The sequence below is a fragment of the Paramormyrops kingsleyae genome, chromosome 7 (assembly GCF_048594095.1).
Source record: "Paramormyrops kingsleyae isolate MSU_618 chromosome 7, PKINGS_0.4, whole genome shotgun sequence".
Lineage (NCBI taxonomy): Eukaryota > Metazoa > Chordata > Actinopteri > Osteoglossiformes > Mormyridae > Paramormyrops > Paramormyrops kingsleyae.
The window spans coordinates 7,609,348-7,625,522 of NC_132803.1; the positions used below are offsets into that span (position 1 = coordinate 7,609,348).

The 16,175-nt window shown below is 40.2% G+C and overlaps 1 protein-coding gene across 2 annotated transcripts in view; it reads left to right on the top strand.

Annotated features, from left to right (window-relative positions):
* Positions 1 to 16,175, top strand: part of mcc (MCC regulator of WNT signaling pathway) — a 44,679-nt gene that overhangs the window by 12,614 nt on the left and 15,890 nt on the right. For both annotated transcript variants that reach the window (XM_023811672.2, XM_023811671.2), the window contains exons 4-7: positions 7,577 to 7,690; positions 11,796 to 11,938; positions 13,534 to 13,682; positions 15,858 to 16,018. In XM_023811672.2, the coding sequence (XP_023667440.2) occupies positions 7,577 to 7,690; positions 11,796 to 11,938; positions 13,534 to 13,682; positions 15,858 to 16,018 (567 nt within the window). The remainder of the gene's footprint in view (positions 1 to 7,576; positions 7,691 to 11,795; positions 11,939 to 13,533; positions 13,683 to 15,857; positions 16,019 to 16,175) is intronic.

Below are 16,175 nucleotides of genomic sequence, written 5' to 3' on the forward strand. Positions count from 1 at the left end.
TAATATCGAAGAAGAGGCCAGCTCAGACACTTGATCTGGTCGGGATGATAACTCAAAAATAATTTGGCCGATTTTTACCAAACTTTGTAGGCACATTGTAAGGTGAAATGCACCACAACTGAAGCAATGGAGCTTAAGTCATTTTAGTCATTTGATATGAAATTGACCAAAACAATGTCACAGTGCCTGTGCAAGTTCCCCAAGGTGAACTTTTTCCATTTGTCCTAATCCCATCCACCGTTGTCGATTGGCTGAGGGGTTGGTCAGCAAGACTAATTTTGCAGTTACTGGCATGCTTTGCACCCAGTGCCAGATTATGGACCTCAGAGCTCTAGAGTCCTCAACATGTCTTCATGTTCAGTGTGAGTTGGAGGCCCTCTGCAGATACAGTGTGAGTTGGAGGCCCTCTGCAGATACAGTGTGAGTTGGAGACCCTCTGCAGATACAGTGTGAATTGGAGGCTCTCTGCAGATACAGTGTGAGTTGGAGGCTCTCTGCAGATACAGTGGGAGTTGGAGGCCCTCTGCAGATACAGTGTGAGTTGGAGACCCTCTGCAGATACAGTGTGAGTTGGAGACCCTCTGCAGATACAGTGTGAGTTGGAGGCCCTCTGCAGATACAGTGTGAGTTGGAGGCCCTCTGCAGATACAGTGTGAGTTGGAGGCCCTCTGCAGATACAATGTGAGTTGGAGGCCCTCTGCAGATACAGTGTGAGTTGGAGGCTCTCTGCAGATACAGTGTGAGTTGGAGGCTCTCTGCAGATACAGTGTGAGTTGGAGGCCCTCTGCAGATACAGTGTGAGTTGGAGACCCTCTGCAGATACAGTGTGAATTGGAGGCTCTCTGCAGATACAGTGTGAGTTGGAGGCTCTCTGCAGATACAGTGTGAGTTGGAGGCCCTCTGCAGATACAGTGTGAGTTGGAGACCCTCTGCAGATACAGTGTGAGTTGGAGGCCCTCTGCAGATACAGTGTGAGTTGGAGGCCCTCTGCAGATACAGTGTGAGTTGGAGGCCCTCTGCAGATACAGTGTGAGTTGGAGGCCCTCTGCAGATACAGTGTGAGTTGGAGGCCCTCTGCAGATACAGTGTGAGTTAACCACCTTGGTAAATTCAATGTCTATTGGTACGTTCGGTGCAAAACAAGGGTGTTTCAGAAAGAGCTTATTAATTGCATGCTAACTATGCATTTCTGCCTATCAGTTGATGTGTGTATTTTGTGTTCTTTTGTCCTGCAGTGGTGCAAATCAGCATTATTTGCTATAAGTCTGCTAATTTAGTTGATATTTGCCGAAACACCTTTTTGTTTCTCAGTTACACTTCCAAACCAACTTGTATTTTTTCCGCGGGCCAATAAGTGACTACCTATTCAGCTCTTCGCTTTGCCTGTTGTAGTGTTATGTGTTAAATAGTAATTTGATCCCGTATATGATTTTATGGGGTGGGCTTTAACATTGGTAAAATGTAATAGTGGATTAGATGCCAGACTGCATTTCATTGAATAAATATACAGGGAAAATAAATCTTTTGGTCTTGTACCATATCATTCCTAGCTTGCTTTGGCTAACAGCTACTAGCTGTCAGTGATTTAAGTCTCTTGGCCTCAGTGCAACTGTGAAACTAAAACTGCAAACTGCATGTAATAAGCTTATGTGTGCAATATTGCTTTGCTCAACAGGGTGGTCAGTGAATAATGATGGTGCCGTTCAGTCAGATTAGCTGCTGGTGTTATATTTTAACTATAATAAAACCTGTTAAATTGCATGTGTGTCAATTATTTATTTTAATTATTTTTAATGCAAATGTACAGCGGGCACAATGAAGAGGTGCAGACATTAAGTTTGGTTTGAGTAGAAAATACTACGTGGCTTGGAAGGGTACGTCTGAAATGAAAATGTTTTGAGACGTGCTAAATTAGTAGATGTGTGTCGGACTGCCAATTTTGCATCTCTTTATAACAACTCGTGTATATGTCATTTGCATCACAAGTTAAACCAGCATTTGTCAAAGTATAAAAGCAACTCGGAATATCCTCTGTCTCGCTTGGTTCTGCAATTTGTGCTAGTGGTGATGCAGCATAGGAAATACAAGCCGTCAGCATATCAGTATCACACTGCGGGAGAAAAAAAACCCACGAAATATCATAATGTCGGTATATCATCCCGCCCCGAGTGCACACTCCCCTTTTCATTCATTCAGTAGAGGGCCCTCCAAATCACATTTACCTAGAGGCCTCAAAGGGCCACGATCCAGCCCTGCTTAGACCCCCAGCTTCACTCTCAACAGTCCTCCTTGAGCTCCACAGATACAGCTTTGTGCTAACAACCACAAACTCAGGAGTTTGAAGCCACATAAATTGCACCTCTTCTCTCTACTGTGTCAGTTAAATATAGATGAGTTACACGTAACAGTGGGAATTGGCAGTGACTGCCCAAAATCAATAATACGTTGATATATGTTTGCGCATTTGGTATGTATTGCGAAGGCAAATTTTGCTTTTTCAGGTCTACATTTATAGTAAAGACAAGGGCTGTAAAGATACACATTCGTCCTGTGACTTTTGTTTACAGCGTTTTTAGTTTGCAGATTGCAATGAAACAAATTCATATATTTCTTGACATAGGCGAAACCTAAATTCACAAGTAGATGTTCAACATGGAAAAAATTGTGCTAGTTGTAGCTTTGAGTCGACTATAGCTAGTGCTAAAGATTTTGGCTTCCCAATAAATTACGGCAACACCAGAGAGAGAGAGAGTGTAGTGGATAAGACTAAGAATATCTGTCGGCTGTTATACTGAACTCAGATGTTTTTCTGGAAACATCATCCGAGTTTCTGCTTTCGCCAGAAAATTCAGATTGGGCTAAAAAAATAAAAATAAATCCAATTTATCCTAAGTTCAGACTATATGATTTTAGCCCCGATTTTCCATTTGCCAAAAGTTTTTGCCGATCGTTAACAAAAGCCCCAGATTGGAGGCACGTCAGCATTTGATCGCTGTTAGATATGACCCGACAGCCACTGATATGTCGAAGACGCCCATCAGATATCTCGCAGGCTACATACCTGGACCTGTTGGCATCTCCAAATCCTGTAGTAATCCTGCATTGAACAATCCTGTCCCAAATGCGCTTTCGTCATTACTGTTCTATCAGATCGCAGATTAATGTCCTTATTTTGTGGCTTATTTGGAAACACAGTGACACACAGATTTATCTGCAACACAGCGATTTTTACTTATTCATGCTGCACTTATAAAAAGATAGTGCCAAATATATAATTTTAACAAATATATGTATTCTTCCATAGAGCCCATTATTGTTCAAAATGCGATGGATGGTGCAATCAGAAAGTGACATACCTTGACCCTGGAGCTCAGCTCGAATGGTTTTGGATGGTTTCCTTGGCTCTTTCTCTACCATCCGCACTATCCTTCTGATCACCCTTGGGTTGCATTTCCTCTTGCGTCCACATCTTGGGAGATTGGTTACAGGCCCATGAACCTTATACTTTTTAATAATATTAGCAACTGTGGTCACAGGAACATGACGCTGCTTGGAGATGGTCTCACAGCCTTTACCTTTAACATGGTTATCTATAATCTCCTTTCTGAGCTCCTCACACAGCTCTCCCCTTTGCTATCTCTGGTCCATGTTCAGTGTGGTGCAGACAATGATACCAAACAACACAGTAGCATGTTCTTCCCCTTTAAATAGGCTAAATGGCTGATGAAAAGCCAGAAGGCACCTGTGATACTAATTAAGGTTAAACATTTACTTTGAAGCATGACTATAATCCAAGGATAAATAGTCTCTTTAGGGGTATCAACAAATCTGTCCACACTATTTTAGCATATCTTTGTGAAATAAACAGCAGATTATTTCTTTTCACAATGTTATTGGTTTACTCTTTCACATACTAAAGGCATGCAGGTATACATTAGAGAATTGCTTTTAATTGAATCACTTTTCAGGAGAAATTATTCGTTGTTTCAATGAGCTGTAAGGGTACCAACAAATTTGTCCACATCTATAGTTAGATCAATCATAAAGTTATGCACAGGATTTTTTTAATGGTTATTCAGCAGATGAACAGAAGAAGGCAGAAAACACTGCTGTAACCGTTATGCTGATATTTTCTGTTTGCAATTTTTTTTAGTGAAGTGATGGATATTTTTTTTTACAGTTTTGTGTGTTTGCATGTTTTTTTTTTGTCATTCATCAGTGAGGCGTCCTATCGAAATCCATATGACAAATCGTATCCATACTGATTCCCCTGTGCCCCCCAGCCCCCCCCCAATACTCTCCTTATATGCAGTGCATTGCAATAAGCTGAAAGTACACAACAATTGCACTTTAAATTATAAATTATAAATTTAATAGAACATATTATCGTTCTCCTTGTGACTGAATGAATCCGAGCAGTCATATTGTGATGCTTGGCAATATTAGGGAATGTGCTGGAGTAAAGTGAGGATTGATTTATAAAAATTAAAAGAGTAACCATTGAAATGCATTTGAGATAAGTCTCCTGTAAATCACTGACATAAGTGCATAATTTACCATGAACGAAACTGTATTTTATTGTTATCCTTATAGTTCTGGTAGTTGTGTCGATATGGTCATAATTTTGGTAAAATATTGTTTCAAAAGACCTTATTTTTTTCTGATTTGTAAGAACTATTGTTGTTTCTCTGTGGCATTTCCTTTATGTGGAAGTGAAGTTCAGCCCAGCTTCAAGATCGCAGGGTGGGGAACGGTTTCCTACAGGAAGTCAGAGGAAGGCAGGGAGTCCGCTCAAAATGTTTACCTTTAACAGAAATGCCAGAAAATGTGCAGCAAGCAAGATAGACACTAGCCGGACCGTTTCACATCTGTTTTTACACAGTAAGAGTAAACATTCTTAAATGACCATTATTCTGCTTTTCTCTCGTACTGTTTCTGTTTATCTCTTAAGTTGTAGGGTGTCGTTCTTCTGTCGTGTTATATTATTGTTCTTTTTCTCCTTTTATATGTAAAAGTTTGCACATCTGTCTTTATACAAGTAATTTTATTCATAAGACTAAATTAGACTAAAGTTGACTAAATTAGTAACTATTTCCATAATAATAACATCTTTAGTAAAATCCGTTCATAATGAGTTGATTTCTTTGTATTTTTTTAAAATAAATGTATCTCTCGTTTAAAAGTAGAAATAGCTTGAAGCATTTTAGATAGTTGTATCTGAAGATTCACATGCTGCATCAATGTTCATTTTTAAATGTTTTATCTCACTGTTGGTCTATTTTGAGATTAATTTTCAGTTACAGTACGGTTGTTTTCCTAGCTTTTACAAGACACTTCGGTTGTCTTGCAGATTCTAAAACAAACAATTTGAAATGAGCCTGATCATCTGACCTTTACCCTGTAACAGTGAAGTCTACCTTCTAAGCCTGTCTCACTGTGCAGATTGAAGGCATCCATGCTGCATTCCTGCAGGACTTCTTCAGTTTGTAGCCTCCTTGTGTTTTCCTGTGTCAGTTTGTAGCCTTCTTGTGTTTTTCTGTCAGTTTGTAGCCTTCTTGTGTTTTCCTGTGTCAGTTTGTAGCCTTCTTGTGTTTTCCTGTGTCAGTTTGTAGCCTTCTTGTGTTTTCCTGTCAGTTTGTAGCCTTCTTGTGTTTTCCTGTGTCAGTTTGTAGCCTTCTTGTGTTTTCCTGTCAGTTTGTAGCCTTCTTGTGTTTTCCTGTGTCAGTTTGTAGCCTTCTTGTGTTTTCCTGTGTCAGTTTGTAGCCTTTTTGTGTTTTCTGTGTCAGCTTGTAGCCTTTTTGTGTTTTCCTGTGTGAGTGACTTAGTGCTGCAGATCTCCAGTAAAAATTAACTTGGTTACATGTTAGTATAGCTACCACTGCTCTTTAAGTTGGAATGTGTCTGCTCTGCTGTCCAGGTCTGGGATGTGTTAAGCTAGATGAGAAAGTGTCATATTCCTCTTTGTTAAACCAGCAAATGTTTGTGAATGACTGGCAGCCTTTTTGAGGAATGTTTACCATTTGTTTTATTTTTGTATTAACTCCACATTGACTTCATGGATTCATTTTATTGAGCACAGCACTCAGTTTTGCCAGGTTTTATGTACCAACATCATTTAACAAATGAGGAAGTGAATTTTTATGAAGTTAGTTGCTTTCCATGTTTGAATCTGAATTCACATGCATTAAACTGTACTGCATAGGCATAAAACTATACGTCGCATATGCATTAAACTATACATCGCATGTGCATTAAACTATACATTGCACATGCATTGTCCTGTCTGTTGGTTTGATTTTTGATCCTAGGAATGGCATGAAAGCAAAAAAACACAAAAAGGCATCCATAAGATGACCCATGTCATGAAGGAAATTAAAAAGAAATATATTTTAATCAATATATGTAACTGAGTGCCAGAAAAAACCTAGGGAGTATTAAGGTCACCTAGATGGCTTTTAATCATAAGAGTTCAACGAGTAATAATAAATATGAAATAAAATTAAAGTTCAGTTTTGTGGAAAATAACATAGAACTGTAGCTGCCATATAAGAAGTGCTATGCACAGACTTCTAGAGAGTCAGGAGCAAAACTCTTGCTGTCATAATTTTTCTTTTTAAAATTGTTTGCGTTGGTATCTTCAGCACAGCAGTTAAACTGATATTTTGTTTGTTTGTATGTTTGTTTTTTACATGGAAGTTATTACCTCGGCGCATGCTGTAGACATGAATCTGAAGTAAAAAAAATGTGGTCTGAATGCAGCTTACAATGCTTCCTCAAAGTTAGCCACAAATAATGAAATCTGTTCTTGGCATCAACCTAGAAAACAATAGCTGCATTGAATTAATAGATTTTTATGCTGTAAACATGAAACAGAAGTAAAAAATTAATCTGAATGTATTAATGCTTGTTAGTCACAATTAATGAACTCTGATCTTGCTTCAACCTAGAAAACAGTAGTTGTGTTAGGTTTATAAACTTTCAAAAGTTTAATATACAAACTCTTGCTAACATTTTTCACTACCTTTATGAGATTTTTAGCAAGTAAAATACCGTCATAAAGCAATCGTTTTTGGATTATTTAACGCATTCTCCAAATATGTGTTGTGAAATGGTTGATAATAAACATGGAATGTATTAGCTCAAAATAAGACATTTCATGTAAAATGTTAACTTGCAGTGTGTGTGTGCGTGTGTGTACGTGTATGTGTATATGTGTGTGTGTGTGTGTGTGTACGTGTGGGTGTGTGTCTGTGTGTGTACGTGTGTCTGTGTGTACGTGTGGGTGTGTCTGTGTGTACGTGTGTGTGTGTGTGTGTGCACGTGTGTCTGTGTGTACGTGTGTGTCTGTGTGTACGTGTGTGTCTGTGTGTACGTGTGTGTCTGTGTGCACGTGTGTCTGTGTGCACGTGTGTCTGTGTGTACGTGTGTGTGTGTGTGTGTGTGTGTGCACGTGTCTGGGTGTGTCTGTGTGTGTGTGTGTGTGTCTGGGTGTGTGTGTGTGTGTGTGTGTACATGTGGGTGTGTTTCTCTCTGTTTTCAGTGTGTGACACTTGCAGCTCTCTCTCTCTCCCCGCAGCTCCACCGGGCAGCCCTGGCCTCGCTGAAAGGTGATGTGGTGGATTTGAACAAGCGTCTCCTGCAAAGTGAGAGAGAGCGCGAGGCATTAGAAAAGACCCTGGCAAAATCACAGGTGAGTCTACTTTTCGAGGGTCACACCTCTGGCTGCAAAGGATAGTAAGCAAGGAGTCTCGTGGGACAACCAGCCAAAGTCAGATGTATAGTCAAACAAACCTGGCTTCTTCGTCAGAGCCTTTCCTGTTTGCCTAAGTCAAGTTGTGTACCATAGAGAGATCTTTAAAATGTATCCCCACTCCTGATTGCATGTTTTAAAATATGAAGATTTTTGCATTATTTCACTTAACCAATTCTACTCTATTACTACTCTAACAGTGGTGGTAGTCCGTTCATTAGTGTAATAAAGAGCAACATTATATTAATTGTAATATACAATCTATGGACAAATGTATGGCGACACCTGGTCTTTACACCTTCAAGAGCTTTTATGACATCCCATTCTAAATTCATAGGCATCAGTATGGAGTTGGTCCCGACCCTGGTAGCTATAACAGCTGGCACTCTTCTGGGAGGGCTTTCCACAAAATTTTGGAGTGTGTCTGTGGTAATTTTCGTCCATTCATGCAGAAGAGCATTTGTGAGATCAGGCATTGATGTTGGACTTGAAGGCCTGGCTCACAAATCTCCATTCTGGTTAATGCCAAAGGTGTTCGGTGGGGTTGAGATCAGGACTCTGTGCCAGCCAGTCAAGTTCGTTCACATCAGATTTCTCCAGCCATGTCTATTATGGACCTTCCTTTGGGTACTAGGGCTCTTTCATGGTAGAACAGAAGAGGGCCGCCTTCCCCAGACAGTTTCCACAGAGTTAGAAGCACAGAATTGTCCAAAATGTCTTGCTATGCTGAAGCATTAAGAGTTCCCTTCACTGGAACTAAGGGGCCGAGCCCAACCCCTGAAAAACAACCCCATACCATTATCCCTCCTCCACCAAACTTTACAGTTGACACAATGCAGTGTACAGTGCAAACTTTCTCCTGGCATCCAGCAAACCCAGACTTGTTCATCAGACTGCCAGAGAGAGATCCGTGACTCGTCACCCTACAGAATATGTTTCCACTGTTTAGTGGTGGTGTGCTTCATCTGACGTTTGGCATTGCACTTGGTGATTGCGTGCAGTTGCTCGGCAATAAAAGCTCATTCTAAGAAGTTATTCAGTCAATAACTACAAAATTGTTGTACAGAACTTTTACGCATTCAGCGACACCGCTCTGTTACTTATGTGATCTGCCACTTCACGACTAAGTTTTTAGTTTTTTTTAATTGCTTCCACTTTGCAATAATACCACTTACAGTTGATCATGGAATATCTAGCAGGGAAGAAATTTCATGAATTGACCTATTGGATGGCATCCTATCAGAGTACCACGCTTAAATTCACTGAGCTCTTCAGAATGACCCATTCTTTCAAAAATGTTTACATACCTGACTGCACATCACACAATGCTGTAGTGCATCTTGTATGCAATGGTAGTATGAATAGTAGGGGTGTAACGATTCATTCATTTTCTCGATGCATCGATTACAAATCCTGCCGATGCAGATGCATCGATCTTGAAACATGGATTTTTGAATCGTGAATCGTTTGTTTCAGTCAATAATTGATTTAATATTTTAAAATCGAATGAATCGCGATTATATAACGAATATACGATGGATAATTTAAAAAAATAAATATAAATCTTAAATTAGTTGCGTCTGCGACGTAAAGTGCACCCTCACTGCAGTGGCGCAGTGGATTACGTCGCTAATCTTCATTTCGCGCCTGTTTGTTGTCATCTGAATAAACGCAGCAGTGCACGATGGAGGGCAACGAAGAAGGAGAAATTTGCAAGGCACCAGCCAACATGAGATCAAAGGTTTGGGATTACTTCGGTTTTCACAAAGTAAATGGAAAGATTGACAAGTCCGTTGCAGTTTGCAGACATTGTAAATCTGAGTTAAAATACTTTGGAAATACAACGAACAGATGAATATTTCGCAATTTTTCAGAGAGCACGTCACAATATAAACTATACTAAAATTTACAGAATAGAATCGTTAATAATCGAATCGAATCAAATTTCATTGTTAATCGAATCAAATTGAATCGTTCTGATTTGCAAAAATCGTTTTTGAATCGAATCAAAAACCTCTGAATCGTGAATCGAATCGATTCGCTGTCTACCCAAAGATTCACAGCCCTAATGAATAGGTATCATTCTTAAGTTTTGATCTATCCTGATTAGCCTCCAGGTTATCATGATATTTACTGGAATTCTAAAATTTTTAAAAGCACAGAATGTATAATATATTGCTCCAATTTCAAAAATGCAATGATGAAAGTACTGCCTATAAATTGTCCAGGGCAGGGTTACAGAAAGCCTGAGACTCTGCCAGAATGCATAGATCACAAGACATCCTGGATGGGATAGCTGTCATTTACAAAGTACAGTCAGTCCTGCTACAGTGTGACAAATGTGTTCCTGAAAAATCTTGTGTTAATTTAAATTGCATACTAAAATAAACATACGCAATAGGGATAGGTGAATGCGAAAAAAAACGTAAACTTTGATTAACATGAAATCACCAATAAACTAGCATTTTATAAAATACATACTGCATTTGAAATCTTTTCAGCTATAGGATTTCAGGACAGAGCAGCTACTCTGTTAGGAACATTACGGCTTTTTGGTTGAGGGTGTTAGACTCACTGCTGTTATTAAGACTAATGGCACATTAGTGCAAACAAAAGGGCTGCATATGTCGAAGTACATCTTACTTGGCAGTTAAAGGAGTTTGACGTTCATTGGTATGGGAAAAGGCTGGTTCTAGTAATAATTGAGGAGTTGTGTCTTTTACCAGGCACCTTGCATGAAGGCAGCGGGGCACCTATATGCCGATTTAGTGAATGTGTCTTACTTTTTAATTTATATATATACACAGACGCTCCTCTACTTACGAACTTTCAACTTATGAAGTTTCAGACATACGAACGAAGAGGACTGCAAGTCCAAATTGTGTTCCTTGGGCTCCCGTTTCCTGTCCACAACATAATTTTTTTTTCTGCGCCCCAATTCTGCCTAGTACGATTTCTGGCCACTACTCCCATCACGCAGCAGCGTAGCTTGTGTACTCCCAGCATCCCAGTTCTTTGTACTTGCGTATACCCTTAAAATGATGTTGAATAACGACTTGCGAACATTTCAAGTTATGGACGGCCGTTCGGAGCGTAACTCATTCGTAAGTAGAGGAGCGTCTATATATATATATAATATATATGTAACCCGGTTACTTTTGTTTAATGTGTATAATTACACAAAATATGTTTAGTTTGAATTTGTTCATTTTTTATAAATAGGATGTTGACTTCCCGTGGTGTTAACAGTATAATGCAAATCCATATGGTGCACAATCACATCAACAATGACTGTGACACTGGTGTACTGTCCAACCCTATCTAAGACATTGACCTGTGCAATGCGTAGATGTACAAAAAGTTTGATTCTCTGACATTTGAAAACCAGTGCTTCCCTTTTGGGTGGGACGCCTTAGAGGGTGCAGCTCAGTGCAGACACACTTGTTGCTCTGCCCCAACAACAGCTTTGCCAATACTTTTATCTACGGAAATCATCACATGACAACACCAGTAATGTAGTGTCTTTAATGTTTTTTTAAATTATTATTTTTATTCTGAGATGTAGAGTGAACAATTTGTTATTTAGGTTTACACAAGGTTAAAAATAATAGGAAAACACACCATATGAAGGGATTTTCCAACTGTATTTCTTTGTTGTATTTCTTGCCTTTTAAAATGCATGGTTGCATTGTAGTTTCTGAATTGGTTTCTTATTAAGTTGGGGTATTAAGCATGGGGTAATTTTCCTTGGGTCATCTTGAGCACTGATTAATCTGGGTGTTGGTTTATTGCTTAAATTCAGTAGAGAAAACTGTCTAAAAAATGTTTCTGTATCTGGCAGTGTGGAGTAATCTGGTTTTAATATTTTAAATATATATATATTACAACATCCAGCTGAATCTAACTAGAATAATGGTACAGTCACAGCTAAATAAAACTGAAGTGTTTATTGGATTTGTCTTGTATGTGTGAAGATGGTTTAAGTGGATGCATGTGTTTGTATAAATGAATTTTAGTAAACTGAGTTATTTGCATTTGCTGGCAGTGTGAGCAGTCCCACCTGATGCGAGAGCATGAGGAAGCACAGGAGCGAAATATGCTGCGCTATGAAGAGCGAATCACGGAGCTGCACAGCATCATCGCCGAGCTCAACAAAAAGATCGACCAGCTGCAGGGTACAACCATCAGGTCAGTTAACAACACTACAAGCTCAAATAACACAGGGAAGTTAGAGTTCTGGATTAGACCTGGATTAGATTACACTTTATTGATCCCAGGGGGAAATTCTTGTAAGATCTAAAGCTTCAGAAATTAATCTTGATTATACTTTGTAAGTATTACAATTATTACAATTATTTTAGCACTTCTGGACATGACATGATATTTTAAATCTTGGTGCTGAGCTAACACAGTTATGGTACTTTTCTCGTCTTTTGTTTTTTTGTTGACCTTTTCATTTAATAAGTTGTGAAGAGACTTTTTATGAAGATGGTGTGAATGCAATATGTCCCCCATTAAAAGACTGAACAGAAGCATTGTGACACATCATACTGCACTTTAGTAAAGATCAGTAACTTAAGTTTATAAATTTATTTTAAATGAACCATCATATTTAACTACATTTTTATTGATTTGTGGTATATTTTTTATTGTTCATTGATGTTGTTTTATTGAATTGTTTATAGCAGAATCTTACAACTCGCCTCAAGTGCGACCCCTCTGGTGGGCCTGTCAAGGTCCAGCTGCTTGTTCCATAACTCCTCAAATCAGTAAAATTACAGAGTAGAGAAGTAAAAGAATCTGCCCCACATGATTAAATTTTACAAATATACACACTTTTATTCAATGTCAGACATTCAATCATAATAGAAATTGAATGATGAAAATGCATGTATTTATGAAACTCCAAGATGGCAACCAGTCAAAATGTACACACCCATTTGTTTGCATAAATAATAGCACCCACTGCTCACAGTATGCTGTCATTGATGGCTGTACCTTGTACCTTTCAATATCTGTCAGTTCTTCATTCAAAAAAAACAAGGTAAACTGGCTAAACATATCTTATCTGTGATGTTATCTATGTTGTTTTCCATACCGGTCATCTGGGACTGCCATGGGGAAACGCTTGGCTGCAGTTGAATGCTGTGTCCGATTTCCACGGAACTTGCGTTGAATCTCCTTGTTGATAAAGCAGCTATCTTGGAAGTTTCAAATCTATAAGCAGAATAGGGTTATTGGCATGGGAATCTAAAAATAAGCTTTGCCTGAACAGGAACTGTCCAGTTCAAGGGTTGTTTACTGGCATAAACAGCACTTGTAGTAATTTGCTTGTGTTTGGTTAACATCTCGCGACTATCTTGACTAAAAACAAGCCCTGGTTTGTGATTCTAGGACAGGTGGTTTCTGAGGTAAAAGCATTTTAAACAAGCGGTGGGCCCACTGGCGTGCTTGACAAGAGGCTTAAGCGGAGTTTTTATGGGGTGGCTCAGCAGTTGTAGGGTTGAAGGTTTGAATCCTGCCCTCGCCTTTTGCATGGCTATTCTCCCTGTTTTGTGCAGGTTTCCTTCACCTACCCTGGCATTCTCTCCCTGTCCAGTCTGTATATTGCCCCTGGCATCCCTTCCGCAGTGTTCTCCAGCTGTGTTCCCTGTGCTGCTAGGGTTCTGCTTCAGTATATTATACCACAAGCCACACATGAGGATGTGCATCAAGTTTTGAATATTCTAATGAAAGATTGTGTTTTTTCAGGAATGTGACCCTTCATGTGTTGTTTTTTTCAGGGAGGAAGATGAGTTCTCTGAGCTTCGCTCTGAGCTGAGCCACAGCCAGCCGGAAGTAAATGAGGATGGACACAGTGTGGACCTGGACCAGGACCAGAGCTCTGTCTCTGTGCCTGAGAACCAGTCTACCTTAGTCACTGCAGATATGGGTGAGATCTTTAGTGCGATATTAATAGATCATTTTGATAAGTTGCCTACCCACAGTGGGCAAGGCAGCGTAAAGAATCGACTGTATTTCAGCAACTATTCATTTTACTATTTCTTAGCAAACAAAAGGACACTGTTTGCTTTCTGTTTGAGCAAGTATTAGAACAGCTAAGAGGCCTAAACATGCTGTGAAAGTTGGTGCTGTACACTGTGGTTCCAGCATCTCTGAAACACCCTCTGAGTACCTTCGTGCATTAGTGCTTAGAACTTACAAAGAATTGTGTGATGACACTCCTTGCTAATGAGGACAATAACAAGACTCATTAAAGCTAACTGGAATGCGCCCTCACAGCATACCGCCCACACCATGTTTTCCTGTGGGGATGGTGATCTCTGGGTGATGTGCAGTGATGTGACACGTGTTTGATGTGTCTTCCACATACATGGCTTTTGGACAACTGCCAACCGGGTTTTTTATGGCAGTGTTTACTGAAGTGTACAACTTCTCTGACCTGAGGTGTGGCTCCTTCCAACTCTTCCTCCTTTGCTTCTCTGATCAGCGCTCTCCTTGCATGAGTTTAGGTGGACGGACATTTCTTAGCACGTTTGTTGAGTCAAACTCTTTCCATTTTCCAATTATGGATTTAATGGTGCTCCATGAGATGAAGGCTTGAGATATTTCATTATAACCTGTCCCTGATTTGGACAAAAGAGGAAGCTCTCTGAAAGGGATGTCTGGGTTCTAACCGGACTGTATCCAAAAAATATAAAACCATAACTGCCCAACTTGCTGCTGAGTTAAATGTGCACCTTGACGCTCCTGTTTCCACCAAAGTGGTTTGAAGGCTCCACTGGGTCAAAATTCATGGTTGGGCTGCTATAGCCAAACCTTTGGTCACTTGTGCCAATTCCAAACATCGGTTTAAAAGGTGCCAGTAGCGCAAGTCTTAGGCTGTGGACATGGAAACGTGCATTGTTCTCTGATGTCCACCTTCACTGTACAGTGTGGAGAAGCCCCAAAGAGGCTTACCAGCCGCCCTGTGCAGCACGGGGGTGATCAGTGATGGTTTGAGCTGCAATAACATAGCATTCCATAGGCCCACTACTTGTTCTGTGTGTCTGGATGGGTCACCAACAAGGACTGCTGAACCATTCTGGAGGACCATGTTTGCCCAGTGGTTCAGACATTGTACCCTGAAGGTGGTGCCGAGTATCAGGATGATAATGCACCAGTACTCCCAGTAATTCTGGTGACAGAGTGCATTTGATGAACATGAAAATGAAGCTGAACATCTCCCATTGCCTGCACAAGCACCAGATCTGAATATTAATGAGCCACTTTGGGGTGCTTTGGAGTAGCGAATCAGCAAACGTTTTCCTCCACCAGCATCACGCAGTGATCTGGCCACTGTTCTGCAAGAGGAACGGCTCACAAACCCTCTGGCCACTGTGCAGGGCTCGTATCTGTCATTCCCCAGACGATCCAATGCTGTTTTGACCGCAAAAGGAGACCCCACACCATACTAATTAATTGTGGCGGTCCTAAAACCAGGGGTTTGTTTCATTGTCCGAAGTCCTTTATACTTTTTATACTTTTTATACACCCATAATATACATAACCCCAGTGTTAAATAAGTTGTGCGTGCGTGCGTGTGTGCGTGCGTGCGTGTGTGCGTGCGTGCGTGTGTGCGTGCGTGCGTGTGTGCGTGCGTGCGTGCGTGCGTGTGTGTGTGCGTGCGTGCATTATCCAAATGTCCCCACAACATGATGAATCCTTTTTTGACCATGATGAACGCATGTTTTTTGAGGTCACTCTCTTTCCTCTTGAAGTTTGTGATATAGTTTTGTCACGAGTATTATTAGTAATATAACTAGTAGCGTTAGTGTTATTATTAGAAGGTGCTGTAGATTAGTGTTGTACCTCAGCCAACAAGGGACAAAGCAGTTCTGACTTTCTGATAAGGTGTTTAGCTGCCTAATGTATCGACATAATGAGCTCTTTATACTTTGCTTTTACTTGCATACAATTTAGAGAATGTCTGCTTGAGCCTGTGAGGTTTATATAGTAGTTATGTGATTTGATCAGCAGGAGGACCATTGTCCATTCACGTCACTGTGAGTGACGATACTGAAGGTCCAAGGACTGACTTGGTGAACTGTTTGGCTTTTTATCACAGATACCTGCAGTGACCTGAACTCGGAGCTGCAGAGGGTCCTCACAGGCCTGGAGCGTGTCGTGTGTCGCAAGAAAAGCACATGCAACCTCTCTGTGGCCGAGGTGGATCGTCACATAGAGCAGCTGACGACAGCCAGCGAACACTGTGACCTAGTCATTAAGGTAGTGATATGAATGAGTCTATTATGCCAACTCCTACGTGTGTTTTTATTTATTTTTACTTTTTCATTTTACGTAATGGCGAACTTTATCAACCTCCTATGCTGGTGATGCATACGAGAGGTTTGGCATCATTAGTGTTTTTCTACAGAACAATGTT